Source organism: Populus trichocarpa, chromosome 12 (assembly GCF_000002775.5).
Source record: "Populus trichocarpa isolate Nisqually-1 chromosome 12, P.trichocarpa_v4.1, whole genome shotgun sequence".
NCBI lineage: Eukaryota > Viridiplantae > Streptophyta > Magnoliopsida > Malpighiales > Salicaceae > Populus > Populus trichocarpa.
In genome coordinates this window covers 12482014-12507599 of record NC_037296.2, presented here as the reverse complement: position 1 = coordinate 12507599, position 25586 = coordinate 12482014, and the positions used below count along the sequence as shown (strand labels likewise).

The following is a 25586-nucleotide window of genomic DNA, read 5'->3' as shown; positions in this document are numbered from 1 at the left end:
GAAGACGGGCTCCGATGATGAACGTAAACTCCATTGATGCTACTTCAAGTAACGAAAAGACTGGGATCCAAAGATGAAGATGGAAACCAATTCAGAGAGTGGCAGCATTTAACCACATGAATAACTCCACTGATAATGATAATGACCTTAGATCATTTGGTTTTTGAGCATCAAACTTAAGAGTTCCTCCCAAAGTAACAACTCTAAAAACTCTAATAAAATTAATTGCTGGTAAGCTAAGCAACAATTGGTGGGACTTAATTCTCAAAGTGACAATTCCTTCATGTAAACATCTCTCTGTTTCAAATCATAAAGGCTATTAAATTGCATAACAAAACAAAGAGAAATAACATTTAAGTAAAGAGAATTTTCAACTGTTAGAATAAATTTGCAAAACATTCAACCTACAAGGTTCATGGTTATAACCACCTTTAAGGACCACATGAGAGTTGCAGTTCAAACCTCTACTCAGTTGTAGGAAAGAGTACACCTAAAAACCAAATCTAAACGAAAAGGGATTAAGTTGGGGGTGGGGGTGGGGAAATAAAACTACCAATCATTTAGGTCAGCTCAGTACTACTTGTAAGAGCAAAAGGTACTAAAGCATATGATACAAAACAAACCCAGTTGGGTATTTTCATCTGGAAACGATAACAAGATCCAGAATGCAACAGTAGTGCACCATCAATATCTGCAGTTGAAACCCTCTAGTGGAGGATCATGTCTGGAGAATACACCACATACCTCATGTTCCACAAGAGTCAAATAAGCATCTGTATTAAAATGAACTAGTCATCTTCCTCGTCTCCATCTTTATCTGCATCATCACCAGCTTCAGCATCATCCTCAGCTTCCTCCCCTTCACCTTCCTCTTCATCATCAGACATGCTATTTATCACATCTGTAATGATATCCTTCACTTCCGCTTTTCTATGCATTAGATCTATGCCGAAGTGGGCACCTAATATGACCAAATTTATACACGTGATTAGCAAAGTTGGAATGGAAATGTGCCAACATCCAACTAATAAATGAAATATGAGCCATTCATACCAAGTTGTCTGAGAATATCAGATAGAGTTGCCTGCACATCACCAAAAACAGATTTTTGAGGATGGTGTAACAAGCAAGATAAACTGTCATAACTGTGCAAATTGCAAAGCTAAATCACAGGCAAGACTTACAGTATTGAAATCAACTTCCTTCAGAATATTTACTACAACTGCATGCATCTCTTGTCTGGTGGGTTCTGCCTTGGCCTTTTTGTTAGACTTGGCTTTACCTAATTTTCCAACATAAAATCATTTGGCAAGGGAACAAACTCTGAAATAACTTTAAAACAAATGGAGATCATGTAAGTACAAAATCAATTTGACAAGTAAATTAAAAGCAAAACATGATATTTACGAGACCATTTGGTATTGTGATAGCTTCTGCTTTTTGTCCAATCACGGATATAAAACCATTTCATTAGCCAGATAGCTTTTGCTTTTTGCATTGTGCCCTGCACATAATTGTGTTCCAAACCTTGGATTTGTAAAAGTTAAAATAGCTTGATTTTCATTTATTTTAGATGTAAAAATCCATCTTAAAGCAGTTTTAACCGAACACATTTTTTAAACTGCAACTAAAAGTGTTTTTTTTTAAACCTACCTTTTTTAACCGCAAAAGCTACCACAATGCCAAACACACACAATCAGCAAATTGCCAATGGACCATTATCCATTGTAGCCTTGTTTCTGGCTTAACAAAAACCCCTACCAAGCACAACAAAAATTAAATCCAAGGAAGATGTTATAGATAACTATTATACAGACAATCTTTCTCCATTCCAAAGAAACAAGCACTCCATGAATGTCAATTTAGTCGCTTTCTCTCCCCACATCTTGCTACCTCCCACAATGACATCATTTCACTCTTCGTATTATTTCTCCGAATAACATCTGTTACTCCATCCTATTTTCTCTACAATTGAAAGAGTAGACATGCATCATTTCTCAGTAAAAATTGCTGCTGTATAGTTTTGTCCTTTCTCTAAACTCTGCAACATAAGATGTCCTTTATGCTTAACCACTAAGTTTGCCCACTCAATTCTTTTAAGAAAGACAAAGTTGGGCCTGGTTTTTTCCTTGGCTTTTTTATTATATGTATAATCTTCAAAAAGCATATTGATATAGATACATTTAAGGTGTTATGAAGGAGGTGAAAGGGGAGAAAAATTACCCATGTAAACTACCTCTAATTATGTTTGGTAGGACAAACCATTTAACAAATCAGATGGGTAACATTTCACTCCAAGCATGGGAGGAAACATTAATCCCCATCCACCAGAGGTAGCAAATAACCTAAGGTAATATTTTTTCTCTCAAAATTAACACTCCCTGCCCAGCCATGTTATCTATGGATCTCAAATACAATCCCACCACATATTTCTTGGATATTCATTTAAAACACAACCTCTATTGTCACTTGATAATTATTGCTCTATCCTAGCCTAATCTCCTATAAAAAATCATTGTTGTCTTCAATTAGCATGTTTCAATGCCCTCCAACAGTGATAAACTTCCACTGATCTCAAACTTCCTATTTGACAAATTTCTGATCACCAAAAAAAAGTGCACAAAAAAATGAGATGAATCCAATAAAGTTCTGTCTGTTATGAAGAGTGCAAAAGCAACTAGAAGAAAGAAAGTTGATGTTTAGAGAACAATGATAACTATAAAATCAATAAAAAATTGATAGATGTAAAGTAATCTGTATTTTATTGACAATGATAACTGCAAAATTAATAAATAGCATAAGAGAGGGTTAAGGAGCCACAATGCAAAAGAGTAAATCACTTGCTCAAAAGCTCCAGACAATCACAAATTAAAACCAAAAACTTTAAACATCAAGAATAGAATGAAAATACTGCACCTTGATCTTTTGCAGAAGCCTTTGATGGGGACTTGGTTGACTGTTTCTTGGCATTGACCTTGTCTTTAGAGGAAGCACTTCGGTCCTTCGGGCTTTCCTTTTCAACTTTTTGTTTCTTAGATGCAGATCCCTTTGATTTAGAAATTGAACCAGAAGTTCCATCAGTATCTTTAGCACCTTTTTTTGATGACGAGTCAGAAGATTTTTTGGTTGATTTTTCTAGACCTTTAACAGGTTTTGCAGGGGTTCTTTTCTTGCCAAGGGTAGCTTTTTCTGCACTTTTAGCCACCGAACTCTGCTTTGAAGATTTTTTTGATTTCTTAGATGGTGTCTGCTCCTTTGGCTCATCCTCCTCTTCTTCTGATTTAGTCTCCTCGTGATCACTCATGTCTTTCGTTCCTGCCTCATTTTCACCATCATCTTCCGAATCATCTTTAGCATCTAGTGATTCAACGTTATCTTCATCGTCGTCGTCCTCATCTTTGAACGAATGCTTTCGTTTCTGTCCACTTTGAGTTGTTTGTTTTCGTTTCTGTGGAACAATGAAGTAAAGAATTCATAACCAGCTCACATAAAAACCAGAACATGCATCAGCAAAGTACGAGTGTCATATTATCTTGAAGATAAAAAATTAAAAACAAGAGATGGGTAAAAGCACTATCTTTCATTATTTACACCACCTGCAAAGAACTATGTCATAAAGCACCCTTCAGCAGAACACTTATGTTCTAGAAAATTGGTCTTGAAGGCTTAGGAAAGTTCCAATTTGCTGATTAAAATAGTTGAGAAATAGCAAACATATATGGAAGATGAAGTCAAGAAAATACATCATGTATCCAATATAGTTCACGGTTGTCAATTAAAAGGACATCCTGGGCATGTCAGTTTGGAATTCAAGGATGATGAAACTCAAGACGGCAATAAATTGGATGGAAAACAAATTACATGTCATGTGGCTCACTTGCCTTTTTTTATTTCTTTTTCTCTCTCTCCTCTCTCCTATCTCCTCGTGTGCAGCCTATTTCACAATTTTTTTAAATGTTGCAATTCTGAATTGCGACAAGTTTGAATGTCAAGACATGTACAACTATGCAATTTTGCCAATTCTTTTCAAACTGTTATTTCGCCAATATTAAAAAAAAGGTGCTAATAACCAAAAATAGCCCACAGCCAATATGATAATTAAAGGTCACCAAAAGCAACATCAAAGAGAACAATGCACTTCTATTGGAGTGCATCAAGAAAACACATCCATCCAAGATCTTATTAAAGAAAAGCTCCATGTAATGTTTTATACAGAAAAAATACCACAAACCTTTGCTGGTGTCGTTGATGCTTCACCAGGACTCACATTTTTGCTAGTTGAGACCTTACGCTTCTTACCTTTCTGAAACAAAAATAAGCACCAAATATCAGCTTTCACATTAACAGTAAATGGCTACCTAATGCTGCAATATGTAAATATTTAGAGAATGGAGAACCTGTTCCTTGTCAGCAAGCAGAACATCAGTGGTGGAATGTGGGGATTCCAAGAATTCCAATATTTTTACAGTGAGTTCCTCCTGAAAACAAGGCCCAAGCAAGTGACTATTCTAGGTGAATTTAAATCACATGAAGACATAACTTCTAAAATAGGTGATACCAACCTTTTTCACAACAGACCTATTTATGGGGATATTGAGCACATCACAAAAATCCATCAACTTCTCTTTGACGCACTTGTCAAGCTTTTCCCTTACTTTTGCTTTCTGTTTTTCCTGATACGATGTGACAAAACCAATCAAAACAGTTTCAAGGCACATACAATTGTTAAACACAAGAGATGCTGCCATGAATAAATTAGGTATAGAATCTTGTTTTCACCAGAGTGCATGCTTGTGCAACAAGAAATGCATAAATACGTGTGCATAAACATGTAAAGAAAATAAAAGACAAGAATGCCGGTACCTCATTCCCGACCCACACATAGCCTGAAAACTGGCTTATGTTCTTCTTTAAATTGTGTGCCTAAGAATCACATTAACATAGTTTAGAATGGTCATAAATATAAAAGAATTAATCAATGATGATTAAAAAAAAAATCAACCAAGACAGCAATAACAAAGGAAGATGAATTAAAACAAACATTTCAAAAGACCATCAGGCAGGCACCTTTCCTTTCTTTCCAAACAGAATCAAGTGAAGCATCTGCAGATTGTCATCAGCTTTTCTCTTGGACAACTTGAAAGCCACTGAAAAGTTCAGAATATCAGACAAAAAACAGGCCAGTCTGCTGTAACAAAAAAGATGGATAAAGGTAAGACAAACCATGTGCAAGTCAACAAGATAAGAAAATCTGTTCCTTCTTGATGTCCAGGAAAATCTCTTTCATTTGCAATATTTTATGGAAATTTAGTATTCCTGCATTCTAAATCCAGAACCTGAGAATCTATCTCCTTTCCTATAAAATACTTGTGCATCCTTTGACACTAATGACAAAAATGATAGTACATAAAAATGCCCAAAACCCTATCAAGAGAAAGCCAAGATACAATAAAGGATGTCGATCAAAATATTAGCTCACATCTCAAATGTGTGAAAAATCTTGGAAGAGTTCATACATGCCATCAAGCTTGTCCTGTTTGAGGAATCATTAAAATTTCATGCACACGCATCCCTACCGGACTTCTAACACCAATTAAAATGGATGGCATCCTCTATTTTCAGGACAATTTTTCCAGAACAATTAGAACCCAGCACAACATGCAAGTACCCTGAACAGTAAAACCCATTGAGAGTAAACCCACCTGTGTTTATGAAAGTTCATGCCACCAAAATTTACAATTTTGAATTCTGAATCACCAAGACCAAAGCTTTTGTTTGTTGTTTATAGTTTTATCCAGAGAATATTCTCATGTTATTGATAACCTATGCCACAATTTTGTTCATCCATAAATTTAGTGGAACAGAAAAGACAGAGAGATCCACGAAGACAGTGACAATTAGCTCAGAAGTAAGACTTAATTGGGATGAGTTTTCCTCCAAGTTAGACAAGCACGGAGGAAACAATGGAACAATTGTTATTTTCTCCTTTCATGAATGGATTTACATTCATTTAAAACAATGGCATGCGTGCCTTCATATGCAATGCAACAACTTTTAAAACTAATTGTTAAGATAGAACCCAATTCCTACTACACAATCAAACCTTCCCCTATACTACATATCTACCAAAACTTTTGTTTGCAGAAGTGACTACACACTGTACAATGGACTCCATTGTTAGCACTTGAGAAACATGTCACCTGGAATACTAACACCTTTCCCTCCTAAGCAGTTGTTAACTTTTCTCAACAATGTACTTTAGTCATGCAACATAATGAATCCCCACTGTTCACTGGAAACCCATCATATACTATTACAGAATTAACGCACGCTCGTTTCACACAAAATTAGAGCATACAAGACATGCATCGACCATAGATGCATCAAAACTTGTTATCATTGCTTAATCGCGATTATGTTAGTCATTATCTGTTCTATTGTTTCTTGATAATTTCAGAGAGTTTAGAAACCATAGTTACTAAATAGATAACAGAACAGAATACACTACATAAACACCAACGCCAACAATAACACAGGATCCAATAACAAATTCATACATACAATCATCAAACGATGTACGCGCCAAAACAACCAACTAAAACAAACATACCATTGGGAATGTCCTTAAGAGGTGTTCCTCGTCCCTGTAATCACAAAAAAACCCACAATTATCTCAAAACCCCCATGCCCAGAAACCATTTCTTCTAAGATAAACACGCAAATTTGAGTGAAAAGATTTTTTTTTTTATTCGAGAAACACCAAGATTTGAGTAATCTCACCTTTTCAATAGAAAAAGGCTTGGTCGCTGACCGTCCAGGCTCAGGCACAGAGTACCTTTCCACCACCTTCCTCTCTCTGGTAGGCCTATCACTACTCGGAGTCACCAGCTCCTTCACTTTCTTCCCAGTCGAATTCTTACTCGATTTCTTGCTTCTTCGCTTGGATTTCTTGTTCTCTACCTCTTCCTCTCCTTTATCTTTCGCTTCTTCTTCTTTCTCCTCATTTCCCAAGGACTCCTCCTTTTCTGCACCCTCTTTCGCAGTCTCCTCTTCTCCTTTCACTTCTTCGTTGTCGGCCTCCTCCTTCGCTTCATTCTCAGCACTATCCATCGGTCCTTCGTTTTCAGTTTGCTCCTTTTCTGCTCCTGGTTTTGACTCCTCAGCAGCAGGAGCTTCCTCCTCTGATTTCTTCTCTTCTAGGGCTTCACTCGCCATGGAGACAAAACAGAAGAGACTAAAACCCTGAAAGTTAGGGTTTTGACAGAGATCACAAAATAGCAAGATCCTCTGTGCGCAACAGGCAGGGAGAAGGAAAGGAGAAAGGCGAGAGAGAAATTAGGGATTTGGGGAATTTGAGAGGGGGGCGGGCTGGCTTGATTTGATTTGATTGAGTTCGAGACAAAAAGGAAATAAGAAGAAGGCGGGGGTTCAAAATATTTTGATGCGAAAAATGAGAGCGCGCTCTGGGGCTTTGTTTTTTTTTTTCCACTCTAAGAAATAGTGGCGGATTTTTTTTAGATCGAGCGAGAATGATTTTAAGGCGCAGTACATTTTTTGTATTGCTCTGCCCTGGACTGCTAGGAAAGAGCTAGCTGTCTTTATTGGGCATGCACCACTTGTCAATTTTTACTCGGTCTGGTCTCGTGGGAGTAGAAATGGAAGACAGGGTCACTGGTTTCTGTGGATGATTGCATTGCTTTTGTTTTGTTGTGGCTTTTATCTTTTGATTCCTGCTCCGGTGGTGTTTTTGCTATAGCCCCTTGTATTCTTGCTAGTGGTTAATTTCATGATTCCGTTTTCCACCAGCAACGAATTTGTAGCTGTCTTGGCTATTGCGTGTGGAAATTCACGATGTCAAGAAGTTCTTCCATTGAATTTGAGCTTTCCTTCGTGATTTGATGGGCTTGTGTTGTTACTTTTTTTTAATGACACTTTTCTACAGAACAAGAGTTTTTCTGATTTTAAGTTGAAAAAACACAGTAGCGTGGGGTGTTTAGCTGTTTGTGCGTGAGTTCTTTGAGAGGATGGCTTTCTCAGGGACATGAACGAATAAGCTAATTGGTACAGTTGGTCCCCTTTTTTTTTTGTATCTCCTATCTTTGTCTTCTTCCTTCTCTTTCCTTCGGGCCTAGTTAGGCAAAAGGTACCGAGCCTAGTTAGGTCTTTCCTTCTCCTTTCTCTTCTCCTTCCTTGTTCTTCTTTTCTTATTCCTTTTCTTTTCTCCACCTCAGCTGGCCCTTCTTCCTTTTCTCATTTATTCTCCCTGGGCTCGATTAGATCGAGAATGTGGGCCCTTCTTCTCTTTCATCCCCTCAAGCTTGATTGTTTCAAGGATCTCGGTTCGACTAGAGATAAGTAAAAGTATCAAAAAATAGATTAAACAAAACAAAAATAACTAAAAAATCGATTAGAATTTTTTAAAGATTTTTTGATTCAGTTCGATTTCAGTTTAATAAGCCTGAAACCGAAAAACCTTAACTGAACCGAACCGGTTCAGTTAAAAAAAAAGATACTATAAAACCGCTCTTTAATTTTTAACCCTAGCATTAGCAGTACCCGTCCGCAACTCCGCATCTAGCAGTCATCCTTACTCCTTAACAAACAAACCGCCCCCTTCAGCCCTCACAAGTCGCAACTCTCAAATCTTAATCTCTCACACTCTCAGCCTGATCAAAAATGATTTCCCCGTCGTTGTACAAAACTTCATGGCCAGATCTAGTCGTCTAACAAAATCAAATTAATCAGTCTTCATTTCCTAACTCTTGTAGACTGGTAAACCTTCAACAAGGCTTCAATCTTCATCGTTAAATATAACAAACCAACCACCTCTTTCTCCTACACGGGTATGGCACACACCATACCTAACCTCCAGATCTAGCAAATCAGTCGCCTCTATGACTCCCTCTCTCACACCCGACCTTGAATCTTGTCACACCAGGTATGATTTTTTTGTTCTGTCAGTCTCTGTTTTTATTTTTTTAACATATACTCTGTGTATTTGTTAAAGTGGTATGTCCTTACCAAAAATCAGAGTTGTAGCTTAGATTATATTGGTATAATTTTCATTTTTCTCGATGTTAATGCAATGCCATTAGGATTCAATAATGCTTCCCGTAAACAATTGAGACTTGAGAGGTCAGAGGTGGTTTTCAATGCTGAGAATATGCCCAAAATCAGGAAGAAAAGGTTTGGGTGAGAAATTTAGAATGATAGCTCCTGCATTACGCATGCCATATGCCTGCATTGCACTAGAATAACTGTTAATTGTGACACTGAAGAAAAAGTGAAATTTCATCTTATCATGTTAATTCAGATATGAGATTATGAAAGCTGCAACTCCTAAAAAGCACATGAAATATGCCATTTCATTATATTTTTCTCCATTTTAACAGTAATCAATCACTAACTATTAGTAACTAGAAAATAAATATAGCATCATAACTACCATAACAAGAAAGAATTCAAAGAGACATGTCATTTGCATTAATAAAGTTGTAAACTTAATGTAAAAAAAAAAAATATGCTTAGAACACTCACATATAGCAAATGTTAAAACAATTCAAATAAGAACTCACTAATGTAGAATTACTGTGCAATATTGCACTAATAATAAATCATTGTTTCAAATTTGAAAGTTATTGATAACAACTCAAGTGAAGGACATAATCGAATCAATACCTTCAGAAAAAAGAGGAGCACAATTAGAACATTTGGGAGGCTTGTAGAGAATTTTAGTTGTTAATGCAGCTGAAAAATAGTGGGGCAAAAGAGAGTGTATTCATAAATCTACAAAATAAGCAGTATTTATTTTATTTTATTTTTACTTTTGACATGCCCATTTGAATATTTTGTGGAACTTGAATAATTGTTATAAACATGGAATAAAATACAATTCATAACTTGGTAATATTTTTTTTACTTTTTATTTATTTATACCACTATTTTACTTGTAGAAATTTGGTAATATATATAATTTATCATTCTCATGTTAATTATGGTCGTTAAAATGTTTTTATTAGGTAATAACATATGAAAAACTTTCAAATTCAAAATGCTTCATCCACTGGCGCTACACCAACATCAATCAATTCTCCAACTTCAAAGACTAACCCAGAATCAACCACTGCAGGATCCACCATGAATACAAAAGATAAACAACCTCAAGTTTTGACATCAAGGAAAAGAAATGTTGATGATAGAAAAAAGTCACAAATTTAGGGTCATTTTAGAAAACTCGATGGTGATCTTAAAGCCCCTAGAGTTGAATGTAATTATTGTGGAAAAAATTATGCATATCATATTATTCTTAATGGCACAAGTAATATGTGGAGTGATTTAAAAGTGTGTAAAAAGTTTCCTTTCGTGGTTGATAGGAAACAAAAGGTTTTAGTATTAGAACCTAAGATATAGGAGGGTGAATTGGGAGATCAAAATGTGGGAACTCTTAAGGCAATAGGTTATAATTATGATGAATATAGACAAGCACTAGCAAAGATGGTTATAATTGATGAGCTGCCTTTTAATTTTATGGAGAGTCAGAGATTTAAATTGTTTATTAGGACCATACAACCTAGATTTTGCATTCTTTCTCGTTTCACTATTATGAGAGATTGTTTGAAACTTTATGTTGAATAGAAGGATAGATTGAGGACAGCTCTTAGGGGTCAACGATTATATTCAACAACAGATACATGGACATCAATCCAAAATATTAACTATATGTGTTTAATAGCTCATTAGATTGATAATGAGTGGAATTTGTATAAAAGGATTATGAATTTGCAAGTGAACAAAATCGCAATAGGTTATAAAATTTTATGAAGAAAAAGGTGTCAAGTCCACAATGACTAACTATGTTATCAAGTACTGAAATTTATCAAATTAATTACTACTTAGAAATAAAACTGAGTTTTTTTCATGTTGATGATTAAAATATCCTTTAATTATTTAAAGTTTTCTCCTGAACAACATTGAAAATATCTCAACCTAATAGTTCAACATATCTCTATGTAAATTAAATTAATTGAAGATTTATTAAGTTATTTGGATTTATATTAATCTAAAATCAAATTAATCATAGTAAAGTATCTATATCCCTTGTTTAACTAGTGGTGTTTAATCTTGAAAACTTCTAATCATAAATTACCTCTTGGTCTCGTTATGATTAAATAGATTGGACAATAATTGGCTAAAAATTTATAAGCAATAAGATCAATGATAAACACTCCATATTAAAAAAATAAAAAAGAAAATATCTTGAAATTTAAATTGTGTAATCAAAACTAAACTACGTTAAAACCCTGGAAAAATAAATTGTAGTTCATGATGAATTTGACATAAACCATGTTTTTATTGGAAACATCAAGGGGGAATTAATGAGAAGAGTAAAAATTATTCTGCTTGGAATATGTTGAAGAAGCACTCCATTTCAGCATGTTGTTTTTGTTTGTAGTGTGCTCTCTTTATCTCATTCTTATTTCTACCTCTTTTCGATGGTAAAATATAACCTTTTTTTATCAACTATGGTCATGATCTCTTCATTAATCTTCTCTATATTTTTGGTACCAAATCTCCTTTTACTTGTTTCTTGATTTTCTTTCCAAAACTGGTGGACTCCAACCTCTAATTTCTAACCCTATTTTCTTTATAAAAAACATAAATGTTGTAGATTTTTCTCTTACCTTTCTTTTGACACCAATACCGTTTAATTTGGATATTTATATCAAAAGTTGTCTCTAATTTACCAAGAACCACTTTTAGGATTTATGGAAAATAAATTTTCTTATTCTCACAATGGAAAATTTTATTTTTCTCATTCATTTCTTTTTCAAAGCATGCACACAAGTCAATCATAAATCCTTAAGGTAGATTTTCTTATTTAACTGGTTTTTGGAAGGGCTTCCTTAATACCATAAGCCTCAATCTAGTTAAGGTAAATGTTTAGCTAAAATTCAATGATTGAACGCTGATTTTTTTACTAAAAAACCCATAATTCCATGAATATATTTCTTTTTACATGTAAATAAATAAATAAAAACTATATAAATTTGAAATATTTAAGATAAAATAGCATAAATAAAAAGTGTAATAAGAAATAATTATATAAAAATAGGTAAAAATAAGTAATTAAGTCATTTCATTAAGCTTGAAAAAATAACAAGACAAAAAAGTCCATTGAAAAATAACAAGTGTAATATTTTTTTTGTTTTTAAAGATAATTAAATTATTTTATTATGTTGAAAAATATGATGAAACTGATTTGTCCAAATATATTTGAAAATAACAAATAAGTCAATTGAAAAATATTGTATTATCCCTCATAGTATAGATGTTGGTTTTTTATAAGAGAAAAATAATTATTTCACATCCCGATCCACAATGAACTTTGTCGTGCAAATTAAAAGATCAATGTCTTTTATTTTATTCATCTTAATTATTTACCACTCAAACCACCGTGTTAGACCTTTTTTTTACAAAAGAAAATCTTGTGGCTGAACCAAAAGATCGATACTCAATCAAGACCACAAGCTGATCGAATACATGAGCCAAACCAAAAGATGATTCTCACGGACAGTCTATCGAGTACTTGATAGACGTCACTTTAAATAATACAGAATCAATTATACAACATTGAACCAAGAGGAATAAGGCACACCAACATCAATAAAAACAACCGAATTTGAGATACAAGTATTTTTTTTTATAAAATTTCAAATCTTAATGTGATGATTAAAAGATCCCTTAACTATTTAGAGTTTTCTCCTAAACAACATTAAAAATAACTCCATCTAATAAATTCAACATATTTCTATGTAAATTGAATTAATTGAAGATTTATTAAGTTATTTGTATTTTTCTTAATCTAAAATCAAACTAATCTCAATAAAGTATCTGTAGTTCTCGCTCAATTAGTAGTGTTTAATCCTGAAAACTTATAATAGTAAATCATCTCTTGGTCTCACTATGATTTAATAGATTAGACAATAATTAGTTAAAAAGTTATAAGCAATAACATCAATGATAAACACTCGACATAGAAAAAATTAAAAATAAAATAACTTGAAATCTAAAGTGTGTGATGAAAACTAAGCTTAATTCCCTTGAAAAATAAAATTTAGATCATAATGTATTTGACATAAACCATGCGTGTGCTCATTGGAATACATTAAAGGAAAATTAATGAGAAGAATAAAATATTTTTTGCTTGGAATAAGTTAGAAATATGTTGTTTATGTTTGCAACATGCTCTCCTTCTCTCCTTCTTATTTCTACCCCTTTTCAATAGTAAAAAAGAACCCTATTTTATCTTTTACGATCAAAGTCTCTTTCTTGATCTTCTCTCTTTCTTTGCCCTAAAATATCATTTTATTTGTTTCTTGATTTTCTTTTAAAAACTAGTAGATTTTGATCTTTAATTTGTAGCTGTATTTTATTTATAAAATCGACTTATCTTAAGAAAGTCATAAACATAAAAGTTTACCTTTCTTTTAACATCAAAGCCGTTTAATTTGGATATTTACAAAGAATATTATCTCTGTGATTTACTAGGATTTATTTCTAAAATTTATGACAAGGAAATATCCTTACTCTTACATGAGCAAAATTTATTTTTCTCATTCTTTTATTTTTCAAAACATGTACACAAGCCAACCAAATATCTTTAAGGTAAATTTTATTATTTAATTGGCTTATAAATCAGCTTCCTCAATACCACGAGCCTTTATTTATTTAGGGTTAATGTGTAGCTAAAACTCAAGGATTGGATGCTAAATTTTCACTTGAAAAACTATAATTCCATGAATTTATTAATTTATCTTTACATGTAAATAAATTAATAAACTATATAAAATATAAATATTTAAGATAAACCAATATAAAATTAAAAGTAAAAATAAATAATAAAATCATTTCACTTTGTTTAAAAAAATAAAAAAAATGAAAAAATCCATTTGCACCAGCTTAATATTTTTTTTTACTTTTAAAGATAATTAAATTATTTTACCGGTATCCAATATGATAATAAAACCGGTTTATCCTAATGTATTTAGAAGTGAGTAACGAGTCAAGTGAAAAGGATAGTTTATCCTTAATGGCAAAGTTAATAGTTTTTTGTTTAAAAGATAAAATAATAATTTCATGTTGATCCACGGTAAACTTTGTTTATAAAGAAACTCAAAGGTTGATGTTTTTTATTTTATTTTATTTTATTAATTTTAAATAGTTACCACTCCAACGACCACCATTGATATTCTATCAAGACCATAGGCTGACCGAATATCTGAGCCAAATCAAAAGATGATTCTCACAAACAATCTATCGAGTACTTGGTAGACCAGCTATCCAGCATTGATCCAAGGGAATAAGGCACACCAACATCAGCAAAAACAACCGAGTCTGAAATACAAGTATTGCATACACAGAAACATACATAATCATAGATTACATAGAGTACATGACCATGGAATCTAATTTATCACATAGAGTAATTAAGCCGAATTTCATGGTAATTAACAATATTAGTGAGGAATTGCTAGCAGAGCTTGTGACTGCTTTTCGTAGCGGAAACCACCAGCCTTAGAGTCATCTGCCGACCAAACGAAAATCCCATGGAGTTGGTTCTGACTCTTAAGCTTACTGCAGGCTGTAAAGAAGCCATTTGCTGGAGATAACCCTCCGCTTCCATCACTGATAAAGCTCACCAATACTTTACCACCATTATAATTAGAACTCTGCGTGTTGAAGTAATTCAGAAACTGAGCCACCGAGGTCCCCTTATCATATGCATAAAATTGGAAGTTGACATAGTCTATCTGATGCCCATATTTCCTCCACAAGGCCAAGTAGTGGCTCTGAACTTGATCATCATCAAAAGGAGCTATAGAGGCAAACGAGATGACTCCATTTCTCTTGAGGGCTGTAATGAGTTGTCCTATACACTCTGTAAATGTATCAGGATCAGCTTGGAAGTGCTCGTAATCAATATCAATCCCATCCAAGTTATACTGCTGAATGATCCGTGTGAGTGAAGAAACAGCATTAGAAACCCAAGAATCAACAGAGGAAGGATTAAAGTAAGCATAGCCATTCGCTACACTATCCCCCCCAAGGCTCAAGGCAACTTTGACATTGGAATGTTGGTTCTTGATAGAAGAAACCTGGGAAGGGCTTAGATTATCGGTGTCCCAAAAGATGTTGAATTTTCCATTGGTGGGGGAGGGAGAGCTAGAGGTGTCATAGTCAATGGCAAAAGAGAGGATGAAATGGAATTCAACATTAGGGTTTACAGGGACATCGGTGAATCTGACATTATTGAACTCGGCCCCTATGTATTCACGGAAGAGGTCTGATTTTGCAGGGGCTGCTTGGATCGATGCTTGAGAGGGGAAGATAGCTTGAAGAATAAGAAGGGTGATGAACAACATTGAAAACTCCATTTCTTGTAACTGTTCAGGATTCAAGAGGTTGTGTTTTCTTGGGTGTTAACCTTGTCTATATATACCGTGTCAATGCGGAAATACTGGGCATGAATTGAGCAAAGCTAAAAGTATCAAAATATTATATGTGGATTGCCGTGGATGCAATTTTCAGATTATTTCTTCTTGACTGATGCACGTATTAGTTGAAAGACCGCTATTTTGTTACCATCTTATATATATATATGAAGGGAAACAAATCAACTTGCTCTTTCTATCAAACACTAGCAGTAGAGTAGTCGCAAGTTGCAACCGTCTTCCTAGTAAAACGAATCAACTTGCTCTTTGTATATATATATGAAGGGAAACAAAGAGCAAGTTGATTCGTTTTACTAGGAAGACTGTTGCGACTACTCTACTGCTAGTGTTTGATAGAACATTTCTTCGTTTCATATATTTAATGTCGCCGTAGACACCTCTACCTTTTCTACGCTAAAGCCTTGAAATAAGTGTGGTTTTTACGTGAATATTTGAAAGTGTAGTAATGATTATTTTTAAAGTGTTTTTTATTTGTAAATATATTAAGTAATATTTTTTTATTTTTTTGAAATTATTTTTAATATCAACATGTCAAAATAATCTAAACATATAAAAAAAATTAATTTTAAAAAAATTGTTTAAATTTTGTTCAACCTCTATTTAGAATGCAATACCAAACAATAATAAATAAATAAAATTTTAAAAGTGAATGGCAAACAATTTTTTTTTATGTAAAAAGTGATAGGTTAAAAAAATTAAAGTATCGGGTTATTGGTTAAAGTGGTCATTTAAATAATATAAAAAACAATAATAAATAAATTGACAAAGAAAAAAACAATGAAAAAAAAGAACCACGCTCGAGTATATCCGGATTATCAAACAACTCAATACTAACCTAACTTAAGGGAAACTAGAAAAAAAAAAAGAGTCAAGCTTTAAAAAAAAAGACAAAGAAAACATTGGCTTTAAAAGGAAGGGGCAAACAAACCTAGGTGAACCTCCTAAATATAGTTTAATCTAAAAAACTTGCAACTTGTTAAATCATGAACCCGAATTCAATCATGAAACTTAAATGTCATCCAATTTAATCTTAACAGATGGAATTGTTGAAAAAACTATTAACAAAAAAAAAACTTGAAAAAAAAAGGAACATAAAAAAAATAATAGGACTAAAATCTGATAGGAAAAAACTCAATAAAGATGAAATCTAAAAAAAATATCCCAGATAAAAAAAATTACAATTAAAAGAATTAGGATCAAATTTTTAAAATTAAAAAAAAATCATAGATGGTGCAATTGAAAACATTTTTAAAAACCAAGCAAACCCGGACAAACATCTCAAACATAGTAAAATCATAAAAAACTCGCAACCTATAAAATCCTAGATTTGATTACTATCAAGAAGTTTATTACAAACCAATTTAAAATTTTTAAATTTAAAAACTTGTCAAAGCAAAAAAAAAAAAAAGATAACAAAAAAAATATCAAGCGAACTCGACAACCAACTCAAGTCAACAAATCAAACACATGACTTAGGACATGAAATTAGGATGACCCTATAAATAGGAAAGTGAAAAAAACCGGCAAAAGAAATATTCAAAAAATAATGCTTTAAATAAAGATGAAAGTCGACTCGGTCTATTTCTTCAAATCTATTACCCGAGCCATGAGACCAGGGTGACCTCATTAAAGACAAACCTAAAAAAATAAAGAAGTAAGATTCTTAATTAAACAAATTTTGTGGGATGAAATTAAGAACATAAACCAATAAAAAAAACAATGCAAAACAAAAAAGATAACAATTAAAAGAATTAGCACTAAATTCGACATAAAAATTAAATAAAATTAAATGTTTAAGGAAAAATCAAATGAAATTAAATGTTCAGGGGTGGAATTATAAAAAAGCAAATCCATTGAGATAATGCTTAAACAATAGTAATTAAAAGAATTAGAATCAAATTTGATATAAAAATTAAATGAAAATAAATGTATAGGAGTGGAATTGAAAAAAAAAACAAATCAACTAGGAAAATGATTCAAAACAACACAAATAGCAATTAAAAGAATGAAAATTAAATTTGAAAATAATTTAAAAAAATATAATGACCACGAATGAAATCGAAAATAAAATCTAATTGGAAATAATTAATGTAAATAAAACAATTGCAAATAAGAGAAGAGGGATTGAATCAAAAGAAAAAAATAAATTGAAGGGTTGATATGATTTTTTCATGGCCAGCACAAAATCTAAAGAAGAAAGAGAAGGAAAGAAATAAAGAAAAGAAAAGTAATTTTAAGCCAAACCACGTTGAATCACCACACATATGCCATCGAAAGAGCAAATAGATGTCGAGATGAATCAAATGATGCGGCAAAATCACAATTACATTCATCAAAGCCAGTTGCACATGCTGCCAGAAGGGGGCGGAGCGGTTGACGGGTGTGAGATACACATCAATAGCTTTTTTGTTTTTTTTATTTGTACATAACTGAAAATATCTTTGGGATTAAATAATAATAACAAACAAATTATTATACAATTACAACTAAGCTCTCGAAACCAAGGTTAAAAAATTTGAATGGTAAGGGTAATGAAGTAATTCTATTATTCTATCAAATATTAAAAATACAAAAACTCCATTGAATTGTTTTACTTAAGGGTTACATTATAAATTTTATTGTGGATTAAAAATACAATAACCAAAATAACCTTATATAATTTTAAAAAGATATTTATATCATGATAAAAATATCACATTATCTCAGAAGTAAAAACAAAAGATAAAATGATAAAGAGGTAATGTTATAATTACAATATTGGAATGAATAATAATGTGTTTTGGGATACAATAATATCTTCACGGTAATTGATTTTTTTGGATAATTAAGGCTTTGGAGGGAGAAACTAAATTAAATACAAACCAGTAAAAAAAGTATCAAATATGAGGTAAGTTTATATCAAAGTCTTGAAATTACTAGAAAATTTCCTAAATTTACATCATCTTTTGATTAAAGCTCTTTATATTAATTACAAGGGGTAGTTAGGTAATTTCGATGATAGTTTTGTTGGAAATAAAATGACGAAGTTAACAGAGAGAGAAGAGTGATCCCAAGAATGACAAGAAGACAATGAAAGATGTATTAATTACAAGGGGTAGTTGGGTGATGATTGCAACAATTATTATCTCTATTTTTTATATTAGACTTGTTCATGGGTCAGGTCGATCTGGGCTTAAGGAAGGCCTAATTAACTTTTATCAGGCCCAATTTAGACCATTCAGGCTTCTAGCTAGGCCTGAGACTGGCCCAACTGGGTCAGGCTTTCAGACCCTTAAAAAATAATGAATGAACAATTTTTAAAATCTCTTAGCATAAAAAAAACATTACATGATAAAATGATATAATTTTTCTTATCTTAAAACGTCAATAACGCGTAAAAAATATTAATTTAATTCCATATTGAAATGACAAGAACTCATAAACAATATTTTTTTTAATATTAAACAATATCTAAATAATAAATATTCATAATCATGCTATAAAATACTTTTCAATACAATACAACGCAATAGAATCTTGAAAAATGATCAATTAATGAACTTAATTGATCATGCTTTCTAAAAATTCTCAATTTAATAGAATCATTAAATATTTATATAATTGTTAATTTTAGAATCTTGAAAAATTAATTGAAATACGCATAAACTGACTCGAATATCTACAATTATATATATAAAAAAAAGATTGGTCCAATTCATCTACTACCATTGAAAATCTATCAAATCTCAAAATCCTCAAATTTGTTATTAAAAAAAATTCAACATTTTAACCATCAATGACCCTCTTAATAACCAGAAACTATTAACCCATAATTTAAGCGTTTAGCGCTTAATCAGTAACCTCCATATTCCCGGGCTCCACTATATATAAGACTCTCCCTTAACCTTTTCATCTATTTATAAAAAATCAAATTTGTCCCGCCAAAATGAAAGAGTACCAAACGCCATTAAAAGAACTCTCGCGATCATCATCCTCTTCCGCTCGCAAATTCAAAGAGTCTCAATTGAAGAAGCCACAAAAGGTTAATTAATCAACTAATTGAACTCCAAACCCTAAGTTTACTCTCTATATTTCCGAATCTCTTTTTGAAAATCTCTCACTTGTGTAGATCGCAAAGAAAAGCTTGAACGGTGTGTTTTCTTCGGCCGCCGAAGTTGTTTCGCCGGAAATCAACAACGAATTGAGTGATTTATCTCTAGTTTCAGACATCTCTGATCCTTATCACTGTGGCCAAACAGCACAAGTAAATTTCTCTTCATTTCATTGAAATTCCTTATTTTCGATTTTATTTCGATTTTTCTCTTACGCAAAACTGATTTAGGTATATTACTTCAATTTTTATCTTTTGAAGTCGCTGCGATCGTAATCACAGATTACTATTTTTCTAATTTATGCTGATTTCCTGTTACATAATCCTTAAATGTCTTCTAATAATTTGTTTTCATTTTGATTATTTTTTGTTAAGAAAAAATCACAGTTGAAATGATTAAAAAATCCTTTAAATATTGTCATCTAGCTATTTTATTTGTATTTTGATTTCTGTTTGTCTGGATAAATTCTTTTCCTCGGTTCAGATCTCCGTGTCGCCTTTAAATCCGGCTCCTTGGGCTACGACAGACACATTATCTGTCTCTGATCTTACTCCAACTTCAGAAATCAGCACCATCACAGACGGACCAGGTTCCGTCGAGAAATATGGACTCGGCAAACTATGCGGTTCAAAGATCGGTCCAGTGGAGGGGTTGGAGGCAGATGTTGCGGTGAAGCTTCTAAAAGAAGCGAGAGTTGAGGTTTCGAATTCTGATGTGCGGTCAAAGAAGGTTCTAGATGCATTGACGAAGGCTGTTATGGATGAGTATTATACACTGCCTGAAGAGAAAGACTGGATGACTGACCTTGTTTCCATGAAATGGCGCATTGTGTGCTTGTGTTTCTTGATCTGGAGCTTTGTGGTGTCCACGATATTGTTCTTGTTTGGTTCGGGATTGGGTGGCTCTGCTGGCGGACCATTGCCCACTTGAATGATTGCATGGAAAGGGTATGATTCGTGTTTTGTTTCTTTTTTCCAGGTTTAGTTCTGTTCATATACGATATGCCATTGCATTCTTTGGATTGGCTTTCTAGTTGTTCTAGAGTGGGACTAAGTTGGAAATTGGAACTCTGTAGTGTATAGTTTTGCTGTGAATGGCGTTGTCTGTGTGAGTGTTTTTTGGTTCAGATCTATGGCACAAGTTCTTTCTTTGACGCCGAAATAGAGTGTTATGAGATACGTGCTAATTGATACTCTAGTGATAATATACAATTCAATATCGGATTGGTTACAAGATTTCTATGTTGCTATTATCCAATGTGCACAGAATGGGGCTCGATCGACATCTAAAGGTTGCTCCTAAAGATTTCTATGTTCCATATAATGTTGAATCTGCACCCTTCATGCATCTCTTGTATGTCTGTATGAGCACGTTGATAAAACTAGTTGTACTTAATTTCTTTCTCTTCCATGATCGTTGTTGTGCAGTTATAATTTGCTATAGAATATGGTAAATGGAGGCACGCCACCGTTTAAATTTGCCCCCTTCTCATTGTAAATGCTCTTGTCCAGGTAAACGTGTTTGGGTGCAATTCTGTCTGCAAAACTTTGATCTGTTGTTATCTAGATGTTTCATTCTCTTAAGATTTTTGCTGTCAATTAGGGTTTTTGTGTGTGAAAGTATTGTTGACCCTTTGATCCATCTCTTATACAACTATACACTTGAATCCGCGAAGAACCATTCTAATTCCCATAAGACACCACCTTTTACTCAGATTCCATAGAAGGAAAGAAAAGAGTAATTAATCGCAAGCCTTCCGTGCATCGACGGACGCTACCTTAGTCCAATCTGTATCCTTTTAGTTTACAAGCTGTATAAATAAATAAAGAGACTCACGACAGATCAGCTTCAACAAAAGATTTTATCGATAGGGTTTGCTTAGCATCACATAGCTCCAGCCTTTATGTCGTCTGCTAGACGTTATGTCTTCAGCCTGGACAGAAAGGAGGTCCTCCTGAACAACACCAACGACAATCGGCCGTCAGTGGTAAGAGTACAGTTTTTTCTTAACAAAATGATCTACCGTTACATGGTTGCCCCTGGTGCACCCGGTAATCAGCTGGTGCATCATTTGTTATCAGCCTCCTACTTTTCTTCCTGATATTGCTAGTTCCTTTTCTTGAGAGATGTTGGATTAGGAAGCATGGTGATGTCCCATGAGATTCGCAGACATAGATCATGACAGTTTATGGATTTCTTAACCTGTATAGTGATCAAGTTTCAGTTGAAAAATCCAGTTTATCTTTCTAGTGTCGATTGTTTCAAGGTTGGTTGCTCTGCGGGAATTTCCTCGCCAACAACTGCAGGGGCCTTGCTTTATCCCGCAAAGAAAGAAGGGGAAATCCTATTTTTAAATTGCTTTGGAGCTTAAAAGCAGGAATTGATGGATCCGATATGGAGGTTTATTCAATATGTTGTAGCAGATGCAGTTGACCAGTTAAGGTCACTCAATACCATCAACATGGTAACACTGCAACAGAGCACTATCCAGGGTGCGCGCAGCTTGAGAGAAAAACAGCTTGTAGAAAATTGAGCCAATGCTGTGCGAAAAGAAATCGTTGCTAAAACATATTTGCCACTTTTCATTAATGATCTTCATCTCTACAATCATTGTCTCACTATAACAAACCCAAAACGCAATCTGTACAATAGCTGTACACAAACCATGTAAACTAACAATTAGCTTTGAAGTTCATTTTGATGTATGCACGTGCTTGAAGTCACTTATGGTCCCACGGAAATGGAGTCCTTTAAGCAACAATTTGTTCTGCCGTTTTTGCAATGTCTGCAAACCATAAGCATATTATGAATGGGATTTGATGAGTCCAAAATTTTGGAAACCTGGGCATTTGAAAAAGCTCCCAAAGAGGAAACTTCTTGGTTTCTGCTGGGGAAATTTCGGAGACATACTTAAAATTCCCTTTCACCTGTATCACGGTTTGTCCCATTTGCTGCCGGATCAAATAGATAGTTTTAGGTTCAACAGGGTTGCCAGACACATCTGTGACAATAAAATTATGTTTTGCCTTCCCATTCTTTGTCGAAATTTCTGCCCTTTTGGGGCATAAACCGTTCTCACGAAGTATCCTTGTAATGTCTGAGATAAGTCCAAAATGATCATCTGTGAACAGCTCAAGATGTAGTCCCTGCAAGAGGGCGAGCAACCTGAGAAGATGTGCTATATGGACTGGGAAAATATAAATCTCCAAAAGAGGTGCAGCTATACCTCTGTTGCTCGCCTTTCAATGGCTGCCTGAATACACTCCATGACACGTTGTCGCTCTGCTTCTGAGCTCACAGGGAGTCCATCGACATGTCTGATATAGTATTCCTGCAATCATATAAACTGTCTTCAGCATTTTGTACAAATGAAAAAAAGCCGCTTCTTAGGTCATAATTAGGAACTCCACTGAAAGGGATCATGTCTTTAAATACCTGATAAGCTTCATCGCTGCTAGTATTGACTGTTCCATGGAACACCAGATATTGCATGTCTGTTAGAGTGCACACGGTGTCAAACAATAGCTTTGGCCGGTCGATGGACGTCGCTGTAACAACAGTGTAGTCTCTATCGGGACAGTCAGATACTGTTACGGATGGCCTCACGCTATTGTCGTCCTCACTGAGAGGCCTTTCAAAATCCCTGGCAGCAAACATCATCTGGTGCAACCTTCTCCCTATATGTATTTCCCCAGGAGAAGAAATGGACACTGTTGGCGTCCTATAATCGCCTAGACCTTTCAGGACATTATAAAGAAGTTCCTTTATCAGGGAAAGCTGCCTCGGGTCTTCAATTGCAGTTCCAGTTGACTGGTCTGTAACGTGTATGACTGCTGCTGCTCTAGCATTGTGTGCCCAAATCTCCGCATTGACGACATTGCAACTCAGGTCAGTCAGCACTGCACATACTTCTGACAGCAAACCAGGCCGGTCAGTGCCGGTCAGTTCAACTAAAGTATGCTCTTTAGAAAGAAGCATCTTCCCCATTGATTTAACCATATATGCATCAGTCTCAAGAGCCTGTAAAAGCAAGCAAAACAGTTACAAAAAAAGATTTTCATATGACAGAGAGAATAAGCGAGAAACTAAATACCTTCTCTATGCAATTGAGGATGCCTTCATCTCTAATTTTGTTTCCACCATCATCAGTCACATGAAACACTGAAAATCGAACTCAACAGTCAAATTGAAGGAAGAAAGAGGGTATCATTTATTTGAGAAGAGTTTTCAATTAACTGTACCATTCATGAACCACCCTCCATCAGAAGACATGTACGCTTTTGTTATTACAAGGTTTAGGTCTGCGAGAGCTTGAACAACTTCAAGTAGAGTACCTTGCCTGTAGACAGTATCCACCTAAACAAAGAAAAATAAAAATAGAAATTAAGACAAATAGATAAGAAACAAGTGGATAACAAAAAACATGAAAGAAATCCTAGATGGATAAACATTCTTGCATTATTGAAAGTTCAAGGTAATTTACCTGAATGACTGTGGCATGCTCACAAACATCATTTTCAATCACAACTCTGCAACCACATAGTAAGCTAGGGTCATGTAATAAAAAAACACTGTACTCTCTCCTACCAATGAACAGATGGGAGAGATATGAAATACCTTGGAGAGTTCATTCTCCTTACAAGCTTTGCATATGCATCATCATCACCATCACGGTCATCCATTTCTGGGTTTCTTTGGTCTTTATTAGGAATTGAATAAGAAACCACCAAAACTCTCACGGTGCCTATTAAATCCCCAGTGAGAAACACGGTGGAGTGTTGAGGCCATTAATTTATAGACAGAAACCCGAAAGAATACTCCATTTATAGACAGAAGAAACCCGAAAGAATACTAACGACAAGCACAGTGGTTGGTTACGTGAAAAAAACAGTTAAGGTTGCCATCTATAAAACGAGGGAGAGAAGAAATTTCTTGGATTCCTAGGAGTTGTCTTTTTCTTGGATTCAATTGCCCTATCATTGATGGACTTTAGGATATAGCACGTGGCTTGGCATTCTTGAAATGTTGTCTCGTGACAGCTTTGACAGGTTAAAGTTGATTTATTGTCCATTGAAATAATAAGTAAGAAAGTTCTTACGGTACGCACACATTTGACAATTCTTGGTAAGAAAAAAAAAAGACAATATATTTGATCAGTTTTTTTCCATTTGCTTTGTAATAAATTCTGATCCAATATTCGGCGATGGCCAATGGCAAGGGCCTATAGCAAATCTGGAACTCCAATAATATCCAACAAATATCCAAATTATTTTTTTTAAAAATGGTGATTTCTGAACGGCCACACTTGACAGTAGAGTGTTTTCAGACAGTGGATAAGGATAAGAAATTCAAGGGTACGAAGAAGACCAAGCACCAGAAGCAAAGATGAAACAACGACATGTTGAATTGACTGAGCACATATCTTTGATCTGTGCGAAGATATATAAAGCTGCGATGGCAGGTAGAGTGATAGAGAAACGATGAACGTGGCAACATTCAGCACTGATATACTTGCGCGATGACAAACCCATCCATCCTTCATGTTTTATTCCTTTTTATTTGATTAGAAATCAACGGTACATAATAATTAGGGTGTGTTTACTGAAACAATATTATTATTTTTTATTTCTAGTTAATTGTTTTTTTATTTTTATTCTTTTATGAAGGACTAAAAATTCATCCATTTTTCCAAAAACCAAAATCAATCTTTTCACAAGAAAATAAATTAAAATTGCAACTGTTTTCTCATAAAAATCAAGACCATAATTTAATTATAATAATTATTTTAATATTATATTATATTTCTATTTCATTCACACTAAGAATTACTTTATATTTTTAACTCAAGAACAAGAAAGTCTTTAATTAATTATATTTTATAATAAAAATTAAATTTATGACACTAAATAAATATGAAAAATATAAAAAATAAATTTAATTATTTTCAGCATTAAAAAATGCATGTATACAAAAGAAAATCTTT

The 25586-nt window shown here is 33.8% G+C and overlaps 4 protein-coding genes across 4 annotated transcripts; 1 reads left to right on the top strand and 3 right to left on the bottom strand.

Moving 5' to 3' along the window:
* Nucleotides 1-358: 358 nt before the first annotated feature.
* LOC18103817 (DEK domain-containing chromatin-associated protein 1) lies at nucleotides 359-7770 on the bottom strand. The gene is made up of 11 exons (XM_006376850.3): nucleotides 6781-7770; nucleotides 6611-6644; nucleotides 5068-5147; nucleotides 4864-4923; nucleotides 4563-4673; nucleotides 4398-4478; nucleotides 4232-4303; nucleotides 2917-3448; nucleotides 1185-1282; nucleotides 1054-1084; nucleotides 359-961 (listed from the first exon to the last, which is right to left on the bottom strand). Exons 1-11 carry the CDS (start codon nucleotides 7213-7215, stop codon nucleotides 789-791), a joined length of 1707 nt encoding a protein of 568 aa, XP_006376912.3. The 5' UTR covers nucleotides 7216-7770; the 3' UTR covers nucleotides 359-788.
* A 6605-nt stretch (nucleotides 7771-14375) lies between these two features.
* LOC7454580 (chitinase 2) lies at nucleotides 14376-15632 on the bottom strand. Its single transcript, XM_002318112.3, has one exon. It carries the CDS (start codon nucleotides 15432-15434, stop codon nucleotides 14517-14519), a length of 918 nt encoding a protein of 305 aa, XP_002318148.2. The 5' UTR covers nucleotides 15435-15632; the 3' UTR covers nucleotides 14376-14516.
* A 3783-nt stretch (nucleotides 15633-19415) lies between these two features.
* On the top strand, nucleotides 19416-20764 carry LOC7484860 (uncharacterized). Its single transcript, XM_002318716.3, has 3 exons — nucleotides 19416-19533; nucleotides 19621-19755; nucleotides 20087-20764. Exons 1-3 carry the CDS (start codon nucleotides 19438-19440, stop codon nucleotides 20531-20533), a joined length of 678 nt encoding a protein of 225 aa, XP_002318752.2. The 5' UTR covers nucleotides 19416-19437; the 3' UTR covers nucleotides 20534-20764.
* A 1394-nt stretch (nucleotides 20765-22158) lies between these two features.
* LOC7484859 (ACT domain-containing protein ACR6) lies at nucleotides 22159-24535 on the bottom strand. The gene is made up of 7 exons (XM_002318111.4): nucleotides 24221-24535; nucleotides 24087-24132; nucleotides 23845-23959; nucleotides 23697-23764; nucleotides 23039-23623; nucleotides 22830-22934; nucleotides 22159-22749 (listed from the first exon to the last, which is right to left on the bottom strand). The coding sequence occupies exons 1-7, from the start codon at nucleotides 24283-24285 to the stop codon at nucleotides 22354-22356; spliced, it is 1380 nt and encodes a 459-aa protein (XP_002318147.1). The 5' UTR covers nucleotides 24286-24535; the 3' UTR covers nucleotides 22159-22353.
* Nucleotides 24536-25586: the final 1051 nt, after the last annotated feature.

Excerpts from the sequence above, each read along its gene's own strand:
- LOC18103817 (XM_006376850.3), bottom strand. The coding sequence starts at position 7,215 with ATGGCGAGTGAAGCCCTAGAAGAGAAGAAATCAGAGGAGGAAGCTCCT. Across the intron at positions 4,924-5,067 it reads TGTTTGGAAAGAAAGGAAAG|GCACACAATTTAAAGAAGAA; the intron begins GTGCCTGCCTGA and ends TGTGATTCTTAG. Across the intron at positions 1,085-1,184 it reads AGGAAGTTGATTTCAATACT|GCAACTCTATCTGATATTCT; the intron begins GTAAGTCTTGCC and ends GGTGATGTGCAG.
- LOC7454580 (XM_002318112.3), bottom strand. The coding sequence starts at position 15,434 with ATGGAGTTTTCAATGTTGTTCATCACCCTTCTTATTCTTCAAGCTATC.
- LOC7484860 (XM_002318716.3), top strand. The coding sequence starts at position 19,438 with ATGAAAGAGTACCAAACGCCATTAAAAGAACTCTCGCGATCATCATCC. Across the intron at positions 19,534-19,620 it reads AATTGAAGAAGCCACAAAAG|ATCGCAAAGAAAAGCTTGAA; the intron begins GTTAATTAATCA and ends TCACTTGTGTAG. Across the intron at positions 19,756-20,086 it reads ACTGTGGCCAAACAGCACAA|ATCTCCGTGTCGCCTTTAAA; the intron begins GTAAATTTCTCT and ends TCCTCGGTTCAG.
- LOC7484859 (XM_002318111.4), bottom strand. The coding sequence starts at position 24,285 with ATGGATGACCGTGATGGTGATGATGATGCATATGCAAAGCTTGTAAGG. Across the intron at positions 23,960-24,086 it reads AGCATGCCACAGTCATTCAG|GTGGATACTGTCTACAGGCA; the intron begins GTAAATTACCTT and ends TTCTTTGTTTAG. Across the intron at positions 23,624-23,696 it reads TCCTCAATTGCATAGAGAAG|GCTCTTGAGACTGATGCATA; the intron begins GTATTTAGTTTC and ends TTGCTTTTACAG.